This window comes from Cynoglossus semilaevis, chromosome 6 (assembly GCF_000523025.1).
Source record: "Cynoglossus semilaevis isolate Cse_v1.0 chromosome 6, Cse_v1.0, whole genome shotgun sequence".
In the NCBI taxonomy this organism is placed as follows: domain Eukaryota; kingdom Metazoa; phylum Chordata; class Actinopteri; order Pleuronectiformes; family Cynoglossidae; genus Cynoglossus; species Cynoglossus semilaevis.
The window spans coordinates 432,848-454,765 of NC_024312.1; the positions used below are offsets into that span (position 1 = coordinate 432,848).

General features: G+C 43.6%; 3 protein-coding genes and 1 long non-coding RNA gene across 5 annotated transcripts in view; 3 read left to right on the forward strand and 1 right to left on the reverse strand.

The window, feature by feature from the left end:
• Positions 1-4,040, forward strand: part of LOC103379475 (probable E3 ubiquitin-protein ligase HERC4) — a 7,819-nt gene extending 3,779 nt beyond the window's left edge. Inside the window, exons 13-23 of the mRNA XM_025056294.1 lie at positions 489-686; positions 779-895; positions 1,550-1,648; positions 1,727-1,885; positions 1,996-2,142; positions 2,455-2,621; positions 2,721-2,787; positions 2,878-2,948; positions 3,086-3,269; positions 3,361-3,463; positions 3,666-4,040. Coding sequence (XP_024912062.1) covers positions 489-686; positions 779-895; positions 1,550-1,648; positions 1,727-1,885; positions 1,996-2,142; positions 2,455-2,621; positions 2,721-2,787; positions 2,878-2,948; positions 3,086-3,269; positions 3,361-3,463; positions 3,666-3,880 — 1,527 coding nt within the window. The 3' untranslated portion in view covers positions 3,881-4,040. The remainder of the gene's footprint in view (positions 1-488; positions 687-778; positions 896-1,549; positions 1,649-1,726; positions 1,886-1,995; positions 2,143-2,454; positions 2,622-2,720; positions 2,788-2,877; positions 2,949-3,085; positions 3,270-3,360; positions 3,464-3,665) is intronic.
• Positions 4,041-4,812: 772 nt separating this feature from the next.
• Positions 4,813-6,987, forward strand: LOC112487158 (uncharacterized). Its single transcript, XM_025056586.1, has 2 exons — positions 4,813-6,683; positions 6,728-6,987. The coding sequence occupies exon 1, from the start codon at positions 5,103-5,105 to the stop codon at positions 6,570-6,572; it is 1,470 nt and encodes a 489-aa protein (XP_024912354.1). The 5' UTR covers positions 4,813-5,102; the 3' UTR covers positions 6,573-6,683; positions 6,728-6,987.
• Positions 6,988-8,135: 1,148 nt separating this feature from the next.
• Positions 8,136-19,502, forward strand: snrkb (SNF related kinase b). 2 transcript variants are annotated; one of them, XM_008311014.3, is made up of 5 exons: positions 8,136-8,830; positions 10,394-10,665; positions 10,845-11,239; positions 17,460-17,601; positions 17,982-19,502. In XM_008311014.3, the coding sequence occupies exons 1-5, from the start codon at positions 8,828-8,830 to the stop codon at positions 19,006-19,008; spliced, it is 1,839 nt and encodes a 612-aa protein (XP_008309236.1). In that variant the 5' UTR covers positions 8,136-8,827; the 3' UTR covers positions 19,009-19,502. The 2 variants fall into 2 exon arrangements, with proteins under 2 accessions (XP_008309236.1, XP_016888383.1); XM_017032894.2 differs by having other exon boundaries at positions 8,137-8,830; positions 10,345-10,665.
• Positions 14,369-15,915, reverse strand: LOC112487162 (uncharacterized). Its single transcript, XR_003049989.1, has 2 exons — positions 15,083-15,915; positions 14,369-15,035 (listed from the first exon to the last, which is right to left on the reverse strand). It is a non-coding gene; the product is annotated as an uncharacterized LOC112487162 (long non-coding RNA).
• Positions 19,503-21,918: the final 2,416 nt, after the last annotated feature.

A 21,918-nucleotide genomic window follows, 5' to 3' on the forward strand; every position in this document is an offset into this window, starting at 1 on the left:
CGGTACGGTACGGTGCAGTTTGTTCCCTTAAAACGTTTTAGTTAGGGATTTCCGATATTAACTTTTTGCCGATATCCTATATGCCGATATTGTCCAAAGACTTAATTTCCAATTCTGATATCAACCAATAGCGATATAGGTCTGGTAATATTTATTTATTTATCTGTTCAAACTGCTGTGTGAGTATGAGATTAATAAAAATAAGCTGCAATGCTGCCATCTAGTGACTTTCACTTCCCCAAAACTATTTGTAGGTCACACAGCATTTGACGAAACCTAGGCATTGCGTTATTAGGTTTTCATTATCGGAGGAAAAACCGATACCAATTCTTACAGCTGTTACCTAATAGGCTAATATCGGGCTGACATCATCGTCCGGCCGATATTATCGAACATCCCTAGTTTCAGGTACACAGAAACTGGTACCTAGCCGTGGTCGGACAAACTGAAACCTTAAGGAACGGTTTCTTCTCGACATCCATTGATTTGCAAAACCTCTACTAAAACTGTTGGAATTCTCTGACGTGTCTTCCTCAGGGAGCTGGTGGACCTCGTTGCCGACCTCCACCATGTATAAATATGTGACGGTTTGGAGGAAAGCTCTGTCAGACATCTTTTCTTCTAAGCCTGTCTGTCACAGCTCTGCTGTTACGAATCTGCTGCGCGTCCTTCAGCGCATGTACGACGTGAGTAGCAACTGTCAGCGTAATCTCTGACAAATGTCACACTGTCTCAGTCGTGTCCTGAACTGCGTTCCTGCTCACTCTGTGTTGGAAAGGTCAACAGCAGGACTGCAGCGTCCAGACGGATACCACCGAGCGACTTCTGTCTTTCGTTGGATGTGGATTTTCTCAAACAAGATCTGATTTTCTGGATTTCACAGAGAATACATAAGGTAGAAACTCTGTTCTGGAGGAAATTATTACAGTACTAACAGGAACTTGGAAAAGTACCTGGAACTATTCACTACTGAAATCTAGGAACAATAATAAGAAGAATTCATTTTTGTTTTCTATGGTTTTCAAACGACTAAACCAAATAATTAGGGATGTCCGATGTTAACTTGTTTCCAATATCCGATATGCGGATACTGTCCAAACACTTAATTTCCAATAACAACTGATACCGATATATGCAGCCGTTTGGGTTAAAGCAGCGGTTCTTAATTATTTTCTGTCACGCCCCCACCCCCCCACCCCCCAAATGGGAGCACGTGTATGGACTGTGTATTAGACCAACAATAACTGGATGAATGGTGGGATTTCTTCACAAATTAATGAATGAGGCGAACGTGTTCAATGTGAGCACTAAACACTAGGGACAGTATTTGTCGTTAGTGTTTACTAAACACTAGGGACAGTATTTGTCGTCAGTGATACAAGCGCACCACTAGAGGGAGACCGAGTACCACCAGTGGTACAAGGACCTCATTCGTCACTTAATAAAATCTGTCAACGTGTGTAACAGTGTGAACAGCTTCCATATACTATGTACACATATATGGGTTTTTTAAGCAAAAATAATGTTGACATTGTTTTTTTTTTCTTAGCTTTCGTCTCCTGCTCCACTTGTCCTCAATCACTTCCCAATGCTGTTGGATGTTCAGTCAAAGAAAACCGTTTTTGACCTTTTCTCTGACTACACCCGGGTAAGTAAAGCATTGACTGGTGAGAAATGTACAATACATGAAAAATACCATGTGATTAGAAACTCACTTTCTTTACAGCAAAAGGTCATGGAAGACGTCTGGCGTAGTATCATGTTCGGATTTTCTCCCAGCCTGTCTGGAAACCTGGTTTTGACACTCGGACGACAGACGATTTTAGAGGAGACGTTCAAACAGTTGGACAGCTTTCCCTGCAGCTACTACAAAAGACCACTAGTGGTAAACAGACAAGCAGAGAACGGACCTTAAAAGGAGTTCTGTTCTCCTGGATGGTTCTCGTCTGTTTCCTAAACACACTTGGTTACAAACGTAGCTCCTTTGTTTTCCAGGTCTATTTAGATCGGGATTTCTCACGTAACGATCTCCCCTTATTCGTCAAAGAATTCTTTCATGATGTCTTCCACGAGATAATGTCCGTCCATTCTGGAATGTTCATTTTCAATGACTCCAAAACTCTGGCGTGGTTCCCCTCCAAAGTAAGACTTTAAAACATACATATTTATATCTATGTATCTGTCCTTTTATAGATGGATATTAATTGATGAGTACAAATTTGTACCAGATTAATCACAGGGTAGCTAAGGATTAATCATGATTAATTGATAATATATCCTATATGTACGTATATAGTAGAAACAAATGACCTGAAAACAATTGTAAAACAAGCAAATTCTAAAACAAAAAAAGACAATATGCAAAAATCACAGGGAAAGACTTCTACAAATTCTTGACGTAAAAGAGTTAACTACTAACGACTTCTCTTTATTTGCTTCCACCATTACCATCAGCCAGAACACGGGCTTCGTGAATACTACCTATTTGGGGTACTTTGTGGGTTGGCCATGTACAACAAGTGCATCATTTATCTGCCATTCCCAACGGCCTTGTTCAAGAAGATGCTAGGTGTAAAGCCTTCGCTGGACGACATGCTGGAGTTCTCCCCATGTCTTGGCAGGTGAGTGGATGTTGGTTCAAATCCCACACAGTTCGAGCAACACATCATTTTTGGCCTTGGAAGAGCTTGGATCATATCCTTGTTCTTGTGTTTTTCAAGGAATCTGCAGTCCATCCTGGAGGAGTACTCAGACGAGGTCTTCAAAAGCCTTGAGATGGATTTTGTGGTAGGTGATTTTAAATATATAGTAAATTGATATATCTTTAATATTTCAACAACCAACTAATATTTTTTTTGCACTCTTTGATCATCATAGATCAGCTGGGATGGATCAGAGGTTGACCTTGATCCCAGAAATCCTGAAAAACCCGTTACAGGACAAAACAAGTAGGAGCCACATACAGATATTTATAATCTCTAATCATTGCGTTTTCGTTCTGCTTCTCGAATGTACAACCTACCTAATAAGACGTACGATAAAAATTTACTGATTCAATTTTTTTTTCTCAAATTCTGTTCAACAGGAAGGAGTTTGTGGATGCCTATGTGACTCACGTCTTCGACGTAGCGGTAGAAAGTGTTTTCGTGGAGTTCAAGCGAGGTTTCTACGATGTGTGCGACCGGGACCTGATCCAGCTGTTTCAGCCAAAAGAACTGCAGAGTGTCCTGGTGGGCGAAGACTTCCACGCCTGGGAAAGGCTGAGATTGGTAAGTTCAAATCTTCCTTCTTCGGCGATTTCTTCAAATCCACAAACCTGTACGATGGTCAATAATAGGAGCTTTACATTTTCGTATTTAGAGCACAACGTATACATATGGATACCACGCTGGACACCCAAACATTCAAATGTTCTGGGAGGTTTTTGATGAGCTCACTGAAGATCAGAAGACGGCGTTCTTGTGTGAGTACCATACGGTATCTTAACACACACTTAAAACATATCTATTTTAGGCATTTGGAGGATTAATTAGGTCTAATTATGATCGTTTATGTAGGGGGGGGTTATTAGGTCTAATTATGATCGTTTATGTACGTGGATGTGTCCAGATGAACACTTTGTTTCATACTGATTTTTTTTACTTTTCTCTTTTTTCTCAAACCAGTGTTTGTGACAGGTTTTAAGAGGGTGCCTATGACTAGGACGCAGATCCACATGACCATACAACTGAACCAGAGCTGGGTCTTCCCTCAGGACCAGTACTACCCCGGGTCACACACATGTTTCAGCATTCTGGAACTGCCCCTGTACTCAACAAAGGAGATCATGCAAGACAGACTGATCGAAGCCTTGAACAAAACTCTTAGAGTCTTCCAGTGAAGCTGGGTTTCTCCACGTAGGTGATGATGGTGAGCGCTCACGGTCGAGCTTCTCGTTGTTAAGGTGGAATGTTTTTTAAGAAACTCTCCCACTCACCACTATTGGTCTCCTATTTTACTTCTCGGGATGTTTGACACAAACCTTTAAACCTGGTACACACCATACACACACACATATTCAGCCTGTTACAACCTGTTACAGTCTGTATATATTTATAGTTAAAGCATATTCATAACAATATTCATCTTTTTATCTCCCTCAAACAATGTACATTTGTAATATATTTTTCTAAAGCACTTCTGGGTGGATGCAAACTGCATTTTGATGTTCTGTAACGCTACTCCATACACACACACACATATACAGCCTGTTACAACCTGTTAAAGTCTGTATATATTTATAGTTAAAGCATATTCATAACAATATTCATCTTTTTATCTCCCTCAAACAATGTACATTTGTAATATATTTTTCTAAAGCACTTCTGGGTGGATGCAAACTGCATTTTGATGTTCTGTACTCGTGACATGTGCAATAAAGTTGAATTCTATTCTATTCTATTCTATACACCGTATTAAGTTGGAACAAATCAAGGAAAAGATCAAATTGTGGAAATAAAACATAGAAACTTCTCATAATGTTGCTCATCTACCGTTTTCACTTTTGATTGTTGTTGTTTGAGGCGCTAGTGGTTGCGTTAGCATCTCCAATGTTGCTTCTTGTTATCTTTACGTTAAATTAGTTTCCTAATTTAACATGTACATTTTCAGTGGTTCAGGATTAGCAGATCAGGTACACAATCCTAGAGTGCCCCCTAGAGGGTGTCAGTGTGTAAATAAAACCAAACGTGTAAAATTAAATATTTTAATATATAAGTCGCACCTGAATATAAGTCGCAAACCCAGATAAAGGATGAAAAAAAGTGCGACTTATAGTTTGAAAGTTTGGGGGGGTTGAAAAAAAAAAGATGAGCAGAATTTGGCGAAGTTTCATGCAACTTCAAAGACACGTGTCTGTGATGTAGAGTCATCGTCAGAGATGGCCTTTGAAGATTATTATCACAGACATATTTTTACACATAGGTCTGGTTCTGTGATGTAATTCATGAAGTGAGATAAGCAGTAAGTCAACATCATGGACGTTAACACCTGCAGAGCAACAGCCACTAGTTCATCTGAGGAGAAGTGTTTCATCTTCTAAAGCGCAGAGTATTTCACCGAGAATGGAAGGAGGAGAAGAAGAGGCCAAGGCAACCGACGTAGGCACCAATGCAACTCTATGGATGCCAACCGCTGTAAAGCAACAAGAGCCAACCAACAACAAGCAGGCCTTAAAGATCTGCGACGACCCAGAAAACCTCATCCCGTCACACTTGGAGCTGAGCGCCTTTGTTTACCCGCCTCCCATCATGGTTTCCGACCTCATGATGGACACTTATGTGACCTCCTTGATTCACAGCTACCTGGACAAAGGTGGGTCTCGCAGCAGTGAGTTCCGAAGGCCGCTGGTTGAACTGTCACGTCACTTTATTCACACGGTTGAACTGCACATCATGGACTGTATCAAGCCTGTGCTGGCCGCGTGGCAGAAGAAGAGACAGCTCCTCTACAGCTGGACATCGGTACAAAGTACCAGCTGCTTCTTCGGCATCGACGAAGGCCAGATCCGGTCCAACATGAAGGACGTCCTTCCGTTGTGTTTCTCTCAAGCTTTAAACACCCCACAGGTGGACTGTAAGAGTCTGCGTCAATTCACGCGGTTGGTCGCCAAAGACGCCTCCGCAAAAGTGAATGGTCGCATTGCCTTGATGATGAGTTCTACGCAAATACACGTCAAAAAGATTTCCAAGTGCAAGTGCATCGATTTCAAAACCATGGATATGCTGGTGGGTCTGGCTGTGGAAATAATTGACTGTTTGCAACTTGATAAGTGCAGATGCACGCCGCAGAAATGTGAGAAGAGCAGCACTGCCTCCATACGTATCGCTCATTTCCTACGACCTCACGCCGTGATCGCAAGGAAGCACCAATGTGACATCTCCTACTCCACCTCCGACCGAGCCGTGCTGACAATCCTGACTGAGGCCGATGAAGCCATGATCGATGCAGACATCGAGCAGGCGGATGACAGCGTCCCATACTGCGACGACATCGCCCACTCTGCGTACTCTCACTGCGAAGACGAACCAGAAGATGCGGATAACGCTGTCTCGTCTCTAGCTGAGTCAGCAGCAATGTCTGACGGACATGTTGAAAGCTACAAACTGCTCATCTTGGTGGTGACAGAGCTTCTGATGAACACCATGAAGAAGGCGCAGGCGTCGTTGTGTCGGGCGGATTTCAAACGGATAGTCCAGAACGTGTCAGAGAGGGCGCTGCAGCACATCAAACTCAGAGACATCACCGTGAGCAAAGGCAAGAGTTTCAACAAGACCTGTGAGGCTCTGCTCAGCGACCTCTCGGAGAGGTTCGATTCTGATGACGTTCTGCTGACGGGACTGCAGCAGGCCGACGATGTGGTCATCGCAGCACTGAGGAGCCACCTGACGGCAGCCAATAAGAAGGGGAACGTTGTCACCAGGTTCTTCTCCGATGCAGGCAAAGCCATTAAGACACGCTTACAAGACATCGTCCGTGGGGGCAACTTGGTGGACAATCACACACGGGACATACCGACCCGTCCATCCTATTGAGTCGTCCGATGCCCAGAGCCCAGATATGAAGGGTTTATGACACATTTCAGCCAATGAGACAATTGTATTTTGCTCGGTGGAATGAAGTCGTGTGTGGTCTGAGACAAACTGTCTGAACTTGGCTGATCTCGATGAAGATGGCGGCGTTTTTAATTTCGTCAACAGGACAGAAACTTGGCTGATCGCGATGAAGATGGCGGCGTTTTTAATTTCCCGAATGGAACTCCTGAGGGTTTAATAAAGTCCTGTCTGTCTATCACTATCTATGATGATAATGATGACGGTGGCGAGGAAACCCAAAACCCGAAGAAGGAGTTAAAAACCTTTAGCGACATTTAGACATTACTTGAAGACAACAACATTGTGGCTTTAAACTGTAATAAATCTCAGTGAAACTACAGAAAATGTCTTTTTTTTTGGACAAAAACAACTGTTTCGTCATTTAGAATAGCATTCCATCAAACATTTCGTTGTTTAGAATAGCATTCCATCAAACATAATAATAATAATTATTATTATTATTATTACACGTCTCATATATTTTTACAACTATTACTGTTGCAAATGTTTCTCAGTGAAAATGAGCAAAGACGTACTGTCAACCCTCCGACCTTTGATCTGGCTACCTTTCACTGATCTGCTCACCGGTTGTGAATCAAAGGCAGAAAGAAAACACAGGGAAACGGCAGTGCCACCAAGTGGCTGCACTGTAGCAGAAGAGACAGGTTGAGGTGAGGCTCGATGCGAATACAACTGAAACAAAAATCCAAGTAAATTTTAGAAAAAGATAACGACTAATTTTACAGGCGCACCCTGGCAGGTTTGTGTTGTTAAAATTACAGAAATATGCCACGAGATGGCGCGGTTGTTCAACCGCTGTCATGGACCAAAGAGAGGAAGTTGGGAATGGATTAGGTGTAGTGACATTATTCCTTTAATAGTCCACTGGAACAGAGGAGAGGAACAAACACTCGGCTAGAGGAATGCGTGAGTGATGTGGGACACGGACGCAGAGGAACTCGCTTCATGTCCAAGATAAGATCTGAGGATTGTGTTGGAATGTTGTGGGAATTCCTTTCAGGACATTCCTGGTATTCTTCTGAGAGCAGCTTTAGATAAAAATGGACGCAGGTTTTCGCTGCCACATCACAGAGTAGAGGCATGCTGGGAACGTAAACACGAATTATCCTGATGGAAACTCTGCCTTTAATGAATCAGTACCAACGTCTTTGTCTTTCAGTGTCCTCACGCTGCATTCATTCACATCCTGTACAGACATTTTTGACAAGTCGATCTTTTCCTCATCTACCGGTGGAGTTAGCTAGGCTTCTGCAGCCTTAACACATGTTAAACTTAGCTAACGCAAACTTAGCTAAACTGTAGCAGAGTTCAAATGTATTTGGTAAATAATAACTAACAACTATGACAATGTAGTTTGTTAAGTTACATTAAAAAAAACTACGAAAATGTAGCCAACAAAAGAAGCTAAAGCTAAAGCAAATGTATACTTTAAATTTCACTTTAAATTTCATTTTTCTTTCAAAGAAGTTGTTAGCAAAAAAAGAAAAATAGAGCATGAGTAAATTGGGAATATACAGATGTTTAGTTAGCCTGGAGTGCTAACAATTTGCTAAGCATGAACATTTGTTAACATTTAGGTTTTTTTAAAAAAAAGATAAATTGTCCTTAGTGGCTTCAATTTGTCAAAAACATATCACAGACTTATGCCGGATATTGTGTCCCAAAGTAGCTATAAATAACTGAATAAATAAATTAGCCAAATGACGAAGAAGCTAGCTAACGCTGAAGCCATAGTTGTTATCAAGCAAGAATGAGCAAAGACTGTTTAAAAAAAAAAAGAAAGAATAAAACTTAAATAATTCGATTAATTTTCCAGTGTTACTCCGTTATATAATCCCCCTGAACTTCTGTTTATGTTCCCGCTTCCTCCGGAGTGGAAATAAATGGAATGCAGTGACGTCAGAAGTACGTGCGCTCTGTCCCTACGTGTGCGTGTGTAAGTGCCTGCGCGCGTGCACACGCAGCTGGAGGAACCTGTGGTTGAACCGAAGTCATGAGAAAAAGTGCGTGTGTGCCGTTCAGAGAGGAGAGGGAGAGGGAGGAGGAGGGGGAGGAGCTGAGTGTGTCTGTGTGAGTGAAGCTCCGGAGCAGAGACGCGTTCACACGCTCACACATTCGCTCAGGAGCAGGACGGAGATGGTGGCGCAGTGAACTGCGATGGCATTTGCGCAACAATGGTAAGTTAGCGCCGCCGTGTGTTCGCCTTAGCTATGGTGCGTGTGTGTGTGTGTGTGTGGACGAATGGACGGACGGTGGCGCAGCGTTAAATATGAGTTGAGTGTAAAGTCAGGACTGCAGAACAGCTGACTGTAACACAGAGAGAGAGAGAAACATGCGCAGAGAACACGCAGTGTTTGGGATTTGATCAAACACACGCACACACTGAGGTGCAGTGAGTGATGTTGGTGCCGTACTTACACCGAGGCCTGTTACTGTGTTGCTGCGACACAATCAGGAGGCTGAGGCTGCTGCTGCTGCTGCTGCGTTGTACAGTGTTGACATTTTTTGTTTTGTTTTTTATTCTGTTTTTGTTCCGCACTTCGCTGATATTCTTGTTTGTGTCACGTTCGATTCCGCAGCTGTTCTTTGTCTCACGCTGTCATTGTGAAGGTGCACAATGGTGGGTTATAATAACTAGTGTGTGTGAGTGTGTGTGTGTGTGTGTTAATAACAGTGCTACTGTCCACACTGATGAATAAGTTGGTGCTGGTGATGTCAGGGAGGCTGACATCACCATGACCATCACTAGTTAGTTGTTAGTAAACAGCAGAACAACTGATTTAACCATCAGTCCAGTGATTGGTTGATGAGACAGTTTGAAGTATTTTATCATCCACTATTATTTTCTCTAATTCAAGGATAATTATAAAAATAATAAGTTAACCGTGTGACCATGACCGTGTAGCCCTGTAGTTAGTTGTGTTGTAAATATATTGGGTAATGTCTAAATGCCATAACAGCGCCCCCTAATGTTAAGTACAATACCTGTTTGACTTATTTGTTGTTGTTGTTGTTTTTTTTTCCTAATTTTTTCGTCAGGCTGGAGCGATCACTAGAAGTAGAACCTTTGTTGATGACATCATCAGCAGATCTCATGACAGCCTTTGACCCTCTTAACCCCAACCACACACACACACACACACACACACACATCGTTTCATAATTTACAGGACCCACTTCTGTTCCCTGACCCCAGTCTTGACCTTTACTCTCAACCCGACAAAAAAAAACTCAGTAATAACCTTGGCTAACTTTCTTAGCCATGTTTTTGTTCTCTCGCTCTCTCTCTCTCTCTCGCTCTCACGACCAGATCGGTCGGTGCGCCCACCCTCGCGTGCGTACATTATGGTGTCCTGTTTCAGTATTGATTGGATGAAGCATTTGTGCAGGGTGGCTGTTATTTGAGACAGAGACAAACAAGTGTTCACACAGTGAAAGAATATTTTACCTTCAGAGATGGATTTGTTCTGTCGTCTCGTTCACTGCATGGATCCTCAACAACAATAAAAGAAAAAGTTTCTTTTTGTGTGTCATAAATAAATAACAATGCGTCAGAGGTTTAAGGCACAAAGGGATCAGACACCAACAGACGCTGACCTCATCCAAAGCCCTTTTTCCTTTGGGGCCAAAGGCAGAAATGATGGACGCGGTCCTTTTGTCTCATTGTGTCGTCTCTTCTTTGTCCTGCTAGGCCACCGGCCGCACCTTGACCCCTTGATGTAACCGACTTTTCCCATCAGAACCTTCTAGAACCCTACGGAATTGGTCACCTAAATATGGACACCTCTGGAGACCGCATCCAGGTCCAGGATGGACACGAGGACCCCAAGTCCAGCCCCGGTCGCTCAGATCTCACCGGACTGTACCATCTGGGTCGGACGTTGGGCAGGGGCCACTTTGCGGTGGTCAAACTCGCTCGTCATGTCAACACCGGACAACTGGTGGCCGTCAAGATGATCGACAAGACAAAACTGGATGTCCTGGCGACGAGTCACCTTCTACAGGAAGTGAGGTACAGGAAGGAGGCTCCAAACCTTTAGATTTTAGACCCTAGGAGTAGTATATGTCCTATATATGTGATAATGTATGAATACATTTGGATCTCTTGGAGATCTAGTCAAATCTTAATGTAAAAAAAATGCGATACGATTTTTTTTCTAAGGAATCTCTCGTCTGCGTTGTTTCTCACAGATGCATGAGGCGGGTGCAGCATCCCAACGTGGTGCGACTTTTCGAGGTCATCGACACGCCCACCACTCTGTATCTGGTCATGGAGCTAGCCGAGGGGGGCGACCTCTACGATTACATCCTACGTCATGAAGGGGGCGTGGCCGAGTGTACCGCCAAACGGCACTTTGCGCAGATTGTCCGCGCGGTGGCGTACTGCCACCAGCTCCATGTGGTACACCGGGATCTGAAGCCAGAAAACGTGGTGTTCTTTCCCCAGCAGGGGGCAGTGAAGTTGACAGACTTTGGGTTCAGTAACTTGTTCCAACCAGGTACTATGTTGGCCACCAGCTGTGGGTCGCTGGCGTACTCTGCACCGGAGATTCTACTGGGAGAAGAATATGATGCTCCGGCTGTTGGTGAGAATTGATTTTTTTTAAGATGGTCTCTGACTATAAGTCGCTCCAGAGTATAAGTCGCACGGTCTTATAGCAGCAAGTAGCAACTAGCACAGAGCCCGATAACAAGAAGAATGGTCTCTGCAGCAATACCGTATTTCCAGACTATAAGTCGCACGATCTTATAGCAGCAAGTAGGAACTAGCACAGAGCCCGATAACAAGAAGGAGATTTTTAAAAAAATGCAGCTTTAATTTTCTGTTGAATTGTTGCAAACTCGAGATGCTGTCAGGTCAACAAACACGCCAATCATTGTTTCTTAAAAAGATCATCGTACTGAAAGTCAGCAGTGTATTTTCCGGACTATAAGTCACACTTTTTTCTTTCACCCTTAGCCAAAGGTTTTCCGACTTATACTCAGGTGCGACTTATATATTAAAATATATAATTTTCTTGTATTTGTTATTATTACATTGACAGCCACTAGAGGGCACTCTAGGCTTGTATGTGTCAGTATCTGCTACTCCTGTACCACTGAAAATTTACATGTTTGTTATTTTCACACTGACAGCCACTAGAGGGCACTGGTGCGACTTATACTACGGGGAAAAAAATGGTAATCGTATCAGTACCGTACATGAGGACAATATAACTATCGGTTACGGATACGAGTAGAACAAGAATCACAACTTTTTGTCATTTTAATTCTTGAATTTCTTTGTTTTCCACGGAGACGTAGCTGATTGATGCCGACGTTATATAAAAGCAGGCGTAAATAATTCAGTAGTTGTCTTCATATGTTTCTGTTTTTTGTAATGGACTTAGAGGTGAACAGAAAAACAGTGTTTCAGCAAAAAAATAAAGTGGCTCATTCTGAAAACGCGCCCCCCCGCCCCCCCAGCGACTCAGCAGTTTAGGTTGATAAAATCATCTGTTTGGTCGTCCCTGCCGGCAGCCATGTTTTCACCAGGTTGCGGCCCACATCTACCTGCGTATCCTGCGCTGCGTCCCAGCCCAGAGAGCACAGTCAGCTGTAAACACCAGCACAGGGAAAACTGCTGACTCGGAGCGAGTGGCCCAGACTATCACACTCAGAAATGAAATACGAAAAAAAAAAAATAAAAAAAAAAAAGTCAAACTGCAGTGTTTTAGAAGCCGGAGCTTTAAAATCATCACAGCACAGGATGTGGTGTGTGTGTGTGTGTGTGTGTGTGTGTGTGTGTGATTACTGTGTATCTGGGTCACTCTCAGTGAACCAGCTGTGATTCAGGCACATTCTGCAGTGGAGCCAAACACTGCGGCTTCTACACTGTGATGTGTGTGTGTGTGTGTGTGTGTGTGAAGGGACCGAGGAGACAAAAAAGCCAAAGGAGAAAAACACCATACATCATAATTTAGCCACAACACAGGCGTCTGGTCCGCTCTGCTGACAAGCCCACATTAGAGTCGATGCTGGTTTTCAGCTCTTTGGAGGTTTAAAGAAAATTGATTTTTTTTTTTTTTTCAGAAAAAAAAAGTTGAAGAAAGATGGAGATTCTTTATACGAGGAATGAGACGCAGGAACGTTGGTGTTTCTGCTCGACCTTTGATTTGTTTTGATTCTCACTCTGCTTCTTCGTAAACTCAATTTCAAACCAAACCAAACATTTTGTATTTCATGAACTCAGGCAGGTCCTGGCTGCCTAAGGTGCAGGCACAGAGGCATTAAAAGTCAGCAGTTGGTGCAAAAACAAAGTGTGATGGCAGTACGATGTTAAAGTAGTACATTGATATAGTAGTACTCTCTTTTAACTACATCATAAAATCATAATAACAGTGAATGATTTAAGCCTTGGTAATAGATCAGAGTAAAGAGTAAAAAAAAAAATGCGTTTCAGAAATGGTACAGGTCGACAAGTTTACAAATATTAAGGTTTCAATTTCCCCATTTAAAGCCCTGGTTTAAAACTGTCTGCAGTTAAAGAGTCACTGACTCAAAACAAAAGTGATACAAACACGTGTTCTCCCCGAGTTACTGATGCCTCATGGGTGGCAACGGTTCCTGTTACTTCATGTTAGTTCCTGTTTCTGGAAGTGCCGTTCTGTTTGTGTGGTTCAGTTTCAAGTCAAATGCTTTTCAGGTGTTCGACGTCATCGCTGCGTAGCACATTTACACTGACTCCCATTCATTTGTAGTCTGGACCCGGTATCTACGACCGTGTTTTCCTGACTATAAGTCGCACCTTTTTTTTCTTATAGTCCGAAAAATACGTTGTTTTTTTGTTTTTTTTAGCCAACCCCTCCTTAAAAAAAAAAAAAGTTTCTTTTTTTTTTAGCCAACCCCTCCTTAAAAAAAAAAAAAAAGTCTCTGAGTCTCTGGCTACATTGGCCCCTCCTTAAAAAAAAAAAAAAAAAAGACAGAGTCTCTGAGTCTCTGGCTACATTCCAGAACCTTCTCTCTAACCTAATCATTTTTAAGTCATTTCCAACCCCGGCCCTGAAACAAGTCCGAGTTTATAAATCTGTCAAACTTCACTTCAGCCTCAGGAATAAGTTTCTTTCCAATTAGAACTCATTTTAACTGTCAGTCAGGGTTAAAGGTCAAACACTAATCACTTGTGCGATGACTTGATGCGGAGAGAGCTTTGTGTGTTATTGTATGTCATGACAGTGTGTGTGTGTTTACTGATAGTCATGTGACACCAGTCTTCGGGGCCTGTGACACAGAATCGTTGTCAGTCGTTGTATAACGTTTGTCTCGTCTTTTTGACTTTACGTCCGTTTTCATACATTTACCGTCTCAACTCGACCACCCGCTAATGCTAACTGTACACAGTTTGGTGCAGTGTTCGTTCACACGTGATGAAGGAAGAAAGTTCAGTTAAATATACACAAAATATTAGCCACCAGGGGGAGGAGTCACGGACAAGTCAAGTCATTCTGTCGAGTCAGTTACACACCTATGTTTACACACACACACACACACACAAACACACACACGCAGGTGTCAATAGGTGTGTGTAGAAACAGCTTCAACGACATTGAACTGCAAACATTTACACGAAGAGAACAACGACTCTCCTGTTGTGACTGTGTGATATGACGTTCAAACGTTTTCACCACTTCTTGCTCCAAGTTTCTGCGACTGTAGTTCAGCAACAACGACTGTAATCTGGTCAGAAGGCTTCGTTCTTTATTCTCCTTAATCCCTGGTGACATTCAGCCCCTCAGTGACCTTGGTCAAAGTTAGGTAAGAGCGCCCCCTGCTGTGCTGCTCAGTCTAACTGGTAACATTAAATACAGCTCCGTCTGTGTCTCCTGTTGGGCAGTGCTGTATTAAACCCGCGCTCCGGTCCCTGCTCCAGGGTTCCAGGGTTCCAGGGTTCCAGGGTTCCAGGGTTCCAGGGTCAGTGGTTGCTGGGTGAACGTCCTGCAGAAACATCCCAATTTAGATCCAGGAACGGCCGCCAAGCTGAGAGCTGTTCCAGACAGAACCCCTTTGTCAGTGTTTTCATACCAACCTGAAGTCGACAGGACTGTTTATATCAACAAAGGTTTTTCCACACAGTCTGACAGACCCACATCCAACTCACCCCCCGCCCTTCCCCAAACACCACCTCCATCACCAGCACAAGGTCTGAGACATCGAGAGAGAAAAAAAAAAAAAAAACTCTTCTCTCACACTGGCACGTCCAAAAAGAGACACGTCTCCTCAAGACAAAAAGCAGGACACGTCGCTGTGTGAAGAAGCCTCAGGTTCAGTTTGACAAAAAGTCGTAAGAACGTCGAGTCGTAAGAGTCTGATCTCAAAACAGCCGGAAATGGAGCCGAAATATACCTTATTTTCAGAGTATAAACCTCAAAACACATGGAGCTGAAATATACCTTATTTTCAGAGTATAAATCGCACCAGCCAAAAAAACGGAAAATGAAGTAGAAGAAAAACATATATTAGTCGCTTCGGAGTATAAGTCGCACCGGCTAGCTACACATCATTTTTATGTCAATTCCAATTAAAGGAAAATTTTTAACGTCACACACGAAACAAACTGATTTAGTCGGTCTTTGACTTTGCCTAATGTATCTCAAGGACATACTGAAGTACTTGATATTTATATATACACAGTGTATATATATATATACTTTATTTTTTTTGACCAGCAAACCTGTTTGTCTACTCGTCCACATGTTTGCGTTTCGTCAGAACACAGAAGCGCGGTGACAGTGTGTGATGTTCCCCAGAGAGCAGAGAAGAACTCGCTGCACAGCCGTAGCTTCACGGCCCTGTTGCGTAACCCATCTCGAGGTTGTACCGTGCACGCCGGACGAGCGTGCATGTGAGTTTCCATTGTATGGAAAGAACTGAGGGCCGTTGTTTGCACAACCATGAGAATAATGAGGGGCAGTCGCTGCGTGTTCATCACACGGGCGACTGGGACGAGATGTGAGAGTCTCCGAGGAGGACGTGGACACGCTGGACATTTATTCGCTTATCGCACACTTTTGGGCGCGGCTAATAACTCGCAGGGTGTTTTGGCAGGAACTAGGATTGAGTAAATTGAGTGAAGAAATACTTCCTGTGTCAAACCAAAGATTAGACGACACATCAGTAGAACTGAGGATACGACGAAACAGAACGGACAGAAAGTGAGCAGAGCTTTTCAGCTGAAAACTACTGTGACCTCACTTCCTGTCAACAGTGTGTTCCTCTGTTTCTTTATGTTCCCCTCACTTCCTGTCAACTCTGTTCCTTTATGTATTAATAATCAAATAAATAAACAAAATACACAATGTTGGTTAAATAAGTCTCAACGCAGTAAACAGTCAGACGAGACAACAGGAGCTAAAGCTGAGGCTCGTGTTTGTTTGGCCGCCAGCATAGAAGTGATAAGACCTGGAAAAAAAAAAAAACCTTAAAATTTGTCAAATTAGTCGTCAGTGACGGAGATCAGTTTAAAATTGATTCAATTCATGAATCGTTGTAAGAAATTGTAAAAATGTAGAAAACCGAGGTATAGATATAAACACTACGTCAGAACAGTTGAAGTTTGATCAGAAAAGTCTTCACTGTTACTGAGAATAGCATCAAACACATAAACAACTGTCTTCATCTGTTCTCTGTCTTATTGACGAAACACAGTGTGAAATTAAACAGCTTCATATATTTTTAGTCTTGCATCAGAGCTGACACACAGCTCTCTCTCTCTCTCTCTCTCTCTCTCTCTCTGTGTCCTCGTTCTGGGACAAAACTGGTGGGAATTAAAGCTAATTCTTAGAATCGACCGACGGCACAACAGACGCTCTGTCTCTGACATTGTCGCCTCTGTGTGTGCGTGCGTGCGTGTGTGTGTGCGTGAACTCACATGGTCCTCGGTCCTCCTCTCCGTCAGCCGAGTCTGAGAGACGCAGGGGGAGAGAAAGGGGAAGGAAAGGGAGGAGACAGGAAAAGAGCAGCCTGTCAGCAGCCTCGCTCAGCATCAGGAAGCACGTGTGTGTGTGTGTGTGTGTTCACATGTGTGTGTGTGTATCTACATGTGTGTGCTTGTACAATGAGCTCAGTCTTTTCACATTAAATGGAGATGTGTTAAAGCGTCGTTACTCATGCACTTCACTTCACCTGATTAAGATTCAGATCAAGTCGTACTAACCTTGACCTTTAACCTGTCTGTCTGCACCGTGGAGGACGAAGACGTTTTTTTTTTAAATCCTAACGAGATTCTTTCTTGATCCTGAGTTCATGCTTTTATGTGAATTGTTTTGGGATGAAATTATTTCTCCATCTTTCTGCTGCTTTGGTAAAATAAACCGACGTCACCAGAGGATGTTTGAATTTCCAAACGCGATCGATGTGAATTGAGCGGTAACTCCACGTTACACGATCAACGTAAATGGCGAGACAACACGCATTTTAGTGTCAGACGATGCGATGAATAAAGTTTAGAAACATTTATCTTGTCATATAGCGATTGCGCCGCAACATCCAATCAGCGATTGGAACAAAATCTGACTGCAGTTCCATTTCAGGCCACCAGGGCTCCAAAATACTCAGGACGTTTACTCATGAAGTCGTTCTGGGGTGCTGCAGATCAAGTACAGTTTAGTTCACAGCTGTGTTTTTTCCATTCATTTCTGTATATTAACTCTGTTTTCTGTTATCTCAGAGTTCCTCCTCTGAACGATGTGATGAAACCTGAGGGAATGTTTGCTATTTTAAGACCCGGGATGATGACTTTCTATTTAAGCCTCTCTCTCTCTGTTCCAGATATCTGGTCTCTGGGGGTGATCCTCTACATGCTGGTGTGTGGAGTTCCTCCCTTTCACGAAACCAACGACAGCGAGACTCTAGTCATGATCCTGGACTGTCGCTACACTGTTCCGGAACACGTCTCCGACGACTGTAGAAAGTGAGTGTTCCTAATCCATCACGTACGCTGCCAAAAATAAATAAATAAATACAAAATAAACATCAACGCGAAAATCAAAAACGAAAATCTGATACCACAGTGCCTGGGTTTGGGTGTGCTCTAAAAATAGTTTTGGGGATAAACAGCTGTATATTAAAGTGAAAACCACTAGATGGCAGCATTGCAGCTCATTTTATTAATCTATTTTAATAATCAGGGGATTGTATGGAGAATGTTGGTGCCAGCGACAGATAAATAAAAAAATACTACCAGGCCTATATGGGTATCGGTTGATATCGGAATTTGAAATTGTGTGGACAATATCGGATATGGTCAAAACGTTAATCTTGGACGTCCCTAATAAATTCCTCTTGTTTCAGTTTAATTTCGAGGATGCTCCAGAAGGATCCTTGTCGCCGTGCCTCACTGCATGAGATTGAGGCTCATCACTGGCTCCACGGTTTGGACAACGTGCTGCTCAGTCCAGAAGCTCCTCCTCACTGGCTCTCGGCGGCTCTGTCGCTCAGTTCTCCCCGCTCAGGAGTACCAGAGTGTGGAGACCTGCTCGCTGCAAAGCCTGCAACTCAGCAGCCTCTGCCTGGACCCTGGCAGCCGAGTCTTAGTGTCACCCTCCGCCCTGCTCCGTCTGAGGAGCCTCCTGCCACCAAGAACCTGCCTGCTCTCCAGCAGATCTGTGAGGAGGAAGAGGAGGAAGAGGAGGAGGAGGGAGAGGAAAGTTCTGTTCCAGGAGAACTTCTGGCAGCAGAAGAAAGGGCTGTTCCCGGAGAACTTCTGGCAGCAGAAGAAAGGGAGGCGCATGACAGAGCAGAAGATCAGGTCTGCAGAGATCAACGAGGAGGGAGGAAGGAGTTGGTCAATGTGGTGCAGATGAAAGAGGAGGAGATCAAAGACAGCGAGTGTGTAATTTTAGATCAACCCATTGGTCATGAAGCAAAGCTGGTTAGTCAGAACCAAGAAACCCCGTCGTGGTCTCTGCCCGACCTGCTGCCGTGCTGTCAGGGCCAACCAGACCTGAAAACCACAGAGAAGGAAACGGACGAAGAGACGGAACCAAACAACAACACCAACAAACTCCAGTCTTCCGTCTCTGCGCCCCCTGCTGGACTCAGCCTCAGCGTCAAAGACACGGTAAAGACGAGTAGAGAGGGAGCGCAGGAAGAAAAAACCGAGGACGGAGCAAAGGACGAATTAACTCCCCAAAATCCTCTGGGGACACGCGATGAGGCGCCCCCCAGGGTTGAGCAGGGGAAACGGCACAGCATCAAGCTGAAGGAGAGACTCTTCCAGTTCCCTCTGTGTGAAAAAGCTTTGGCCCTAAACATACCAACACACAACAAGCCCAAGATCCTGCCGCTGGCTCAGTACAACTGCTGCCGAGTGCTGTGAGTCAAAACGGTTCCTGGAGACACGGAAACTTGTTTAGCATTCAGCGAGTGGCCGACTTCTGGGGAAAGACATTTGGGGAGTGGCACGGCGCCAAGTTTCTCTGATGAGCCTTTCTGCTGCAGAGACCTTGAGACGTGAGAGCACGGAGTCTGCAGACACCGAGTGCCGAGGACGGAAGGTGAACAGCTCGTCACAGTGCCGTCCTCGGTTCAGTATTTGTTGCACAAAACACAGATGCGTCGTCAGAGCCGATTAGAGCCGTCACCCTTCGTCACGTAACACGTTACGTCTTACACCAAAATCTCGTTGTCCTTCGCATTTTGACACCCAGCGTTGACACAAGCCGTGCAGTGGAGGAACACACACACACACACAGAGGTACATCATCACGACACAAGGGTAGAATGTGTGTTTTTGTTGATTATTTTTTGTCTGTGCACAAAGAACAAACTCATGACCTGAGATTCCCTCCAGGCCCAGGAATAATAATCACACAAAAAAACCCCCACAGTGATACCACGTTGTTTGGACATCACCTCAGTTCCTAAAATGGAACCACATGATGTGTGTGTATGTGTGTGTATTCTATAATTCCACACCAGAGTCAGAGATAAGGACAAAAAAAAACATGGCTGCCACTGAGGACAAACACATTTTACAGCTGTCTGTAGCGTACGCCGACTCATCTGTCTTGACTCTTTTACAACAGCAGCTCAAGTCCAGAGAAAAAAAAAGTCACATCAAAACAACAACAGCTCAACACACTATAATGTTCCGCCTTCTCACAAAATGGTTTTCAACCTTTAAACGTTGGGACATCGAGGTTTGTGGAGTCGACGGTGGCTTCTTAAAACCCCCACTTTTCCTTACGAGCTTTTGTGCAGGTTCGTTGGGAAAAACCGAACCCTCAGTGTACAGCTGTAAAAATGAGGCGATGAACGATATCTTCAGACACGATTTACGTCACAGCTAGCATTGACTTGCGTCCGAACCTCCTGAAAACACACTTTCAAAAACCCAAACTATCTCTTTAACCTTGGGTCTGCGTACGGCTCAGCAGTGTGATGACGTCGAGCCTCATTCAGTGGCTGCTGTGCACCGGAGCAGCCACAGTGGGGCAGCAACTCAGCGATTGGACGAAATGACTTAACGACTAAATAAGCTACGCTCTGATTGGCTTTTTAAAAATGTGCCTCTGGAGATGATGCCGGGTTTTCACGCTGTCTATGTTCACTGTATCATTTACCTCCGACTGTAAAAACCCCTCAAGGTCAGAACGTTCCGGCACATTCCCCATGTAGAACCACGGTTTTAATGTTTTATGAATGTAAGAAAGTTAGACGCGGCATCTGCTGCAGAGCAGCTGTCGACTTGGTTTTCTTTCATCCTTTGCACAATATGCGCCCCCTGTTGGTTTCAAAGCTCCCAAACACTGTATAAGCTTAATACAGACAGAGACTGTTAGCTGTTCAGGAAGTATTACTACATTATGTGTGTACAGTTGGACATGTACAGTACAGCATAACTGTTTTGACTGTTAATAATAAATGATCGTCGCTGAGCATCTCTGAAGGTGACCTACAGGAAGTAACTCAGACCCACAAGTATACAAAAGTATTCATAAGTACTTAGATACTCTTAGATTTCCCCCTCTTGTCAGAAGGCCTTTGTCTGATCCCTGAATGATACCGTCTAAGGTGGGTTCACACTCAGGCTTGGAGTACACACTGAGACCCTGGTACATCCAAAGACTTGGAGTACGTCTAATGCCGATACTGCAACATGGAGTATCTGCCGATTCCTAAGGCAATCCAAAACGCTCTCTTCTCCTCTAGCCTGTCCCTGTTTACCGCATGACGTTTAAAACTATTCTCTTCTCCTCTAGCCTGTTTACCGCATGACGTTTAAAACTAGGTGACGTTGATTCTCGAGTCTTAGCCCTGAAGTCTTACTGAAGTATATTAAATGATTCCAACTTCCTGTACGATACGTTATTCGTTCAGTGATACGGATGCAGGTCTTCCACCACATTTGAAGCTGTTCTCTCTAAGAGTACCAAACATTTGAAACCCGTTTGATTATGGATGTACAGATACGAGGCGGAGATGTGAGATGTGTGACTTCTGTGCATGTAATTACTGTTATTTATCACAACATACCTCTGTTTGTTTGCGCTAGTGAAACAAATTCAACGAGTTCAAACCAAAAAAAGGTAGTTAACTTTGGTGAGTTCTGGTGCCTGCTGGTCCCGTTTTACCAGAAATGAAAACACGAATTCCTCTTGGGAAACGGTTAAAATGGAGTTCTGGAACTATTGTGTGCTTGGATCTGACAGGAAAATCAATTCTGATTGGCTGGACAGGACTCCACTCCTGGGTCACTTGCGATTTTTGTGGTTAAGGTTAAAGGATCTACCCCAACTTCATTGAGATGAAATGGAACAATAGTGGCGCCCATAGAAATGAACACCAGAAAATAAGTATCGTATTTTCTGGACTATAAGTCGCACTTTATTTAATCCTGGTTTTGCGACTTATACTCAGGTGCGACTTATATACTCGAAGGTTGTGTACCAGTATCTGCCACTCCTGTACCACTTAAAAGGTACATGTTCATTATTTTCACACCGACAGCCACTTGAGGGCACTCTGGCTAGCTGGTGTGACTTATACTCCGGAGCAAGTTATATATGTTTTGTTTTTGTTTTTTCATAATGCATTTTTTGTCTGGGTTTGCGACTTGTACTCCAGAGTTACTTATATATTTAAAATATATAATTTCACATGTACATGTACATCTTCATTATTTTCACACTGACAGCCGCTAGAGGGCACTCTAGGCTTGTGTACCAGTATCTGCTACTCCTGTACCACTGAAAATGTACGTTTGTTATTTTCACACTGACAGCCG

Excerpts from the sequence above, each read along its gene's own strand:
- LOC112487158 (XM_025056586.1), top strand. The coding sequence starts at position 5,103 with ATGGAAGGAGGAGAAGAAGAGGCCAAGGCAACCGACGTAGGCACCAAT.
- snrkb (XM_008311014.3), top strand. Across the intron at positions 10,666-10,844 it reads CACCTTCTACAGGAAGTGAG|ATGCATGAGGCGGGTGCAGC; the intron begins GTACAGGAAGGA and ends TGTTTCTCACAG. Across the intron at positions 11,240-17,459 it reads ATATGATGCTCCGGCTGTTG|ATATCTGGTCTCTGGGGGTG; the intron begins GTGAGAATTGAT and ends TCTCTGTTCCAG.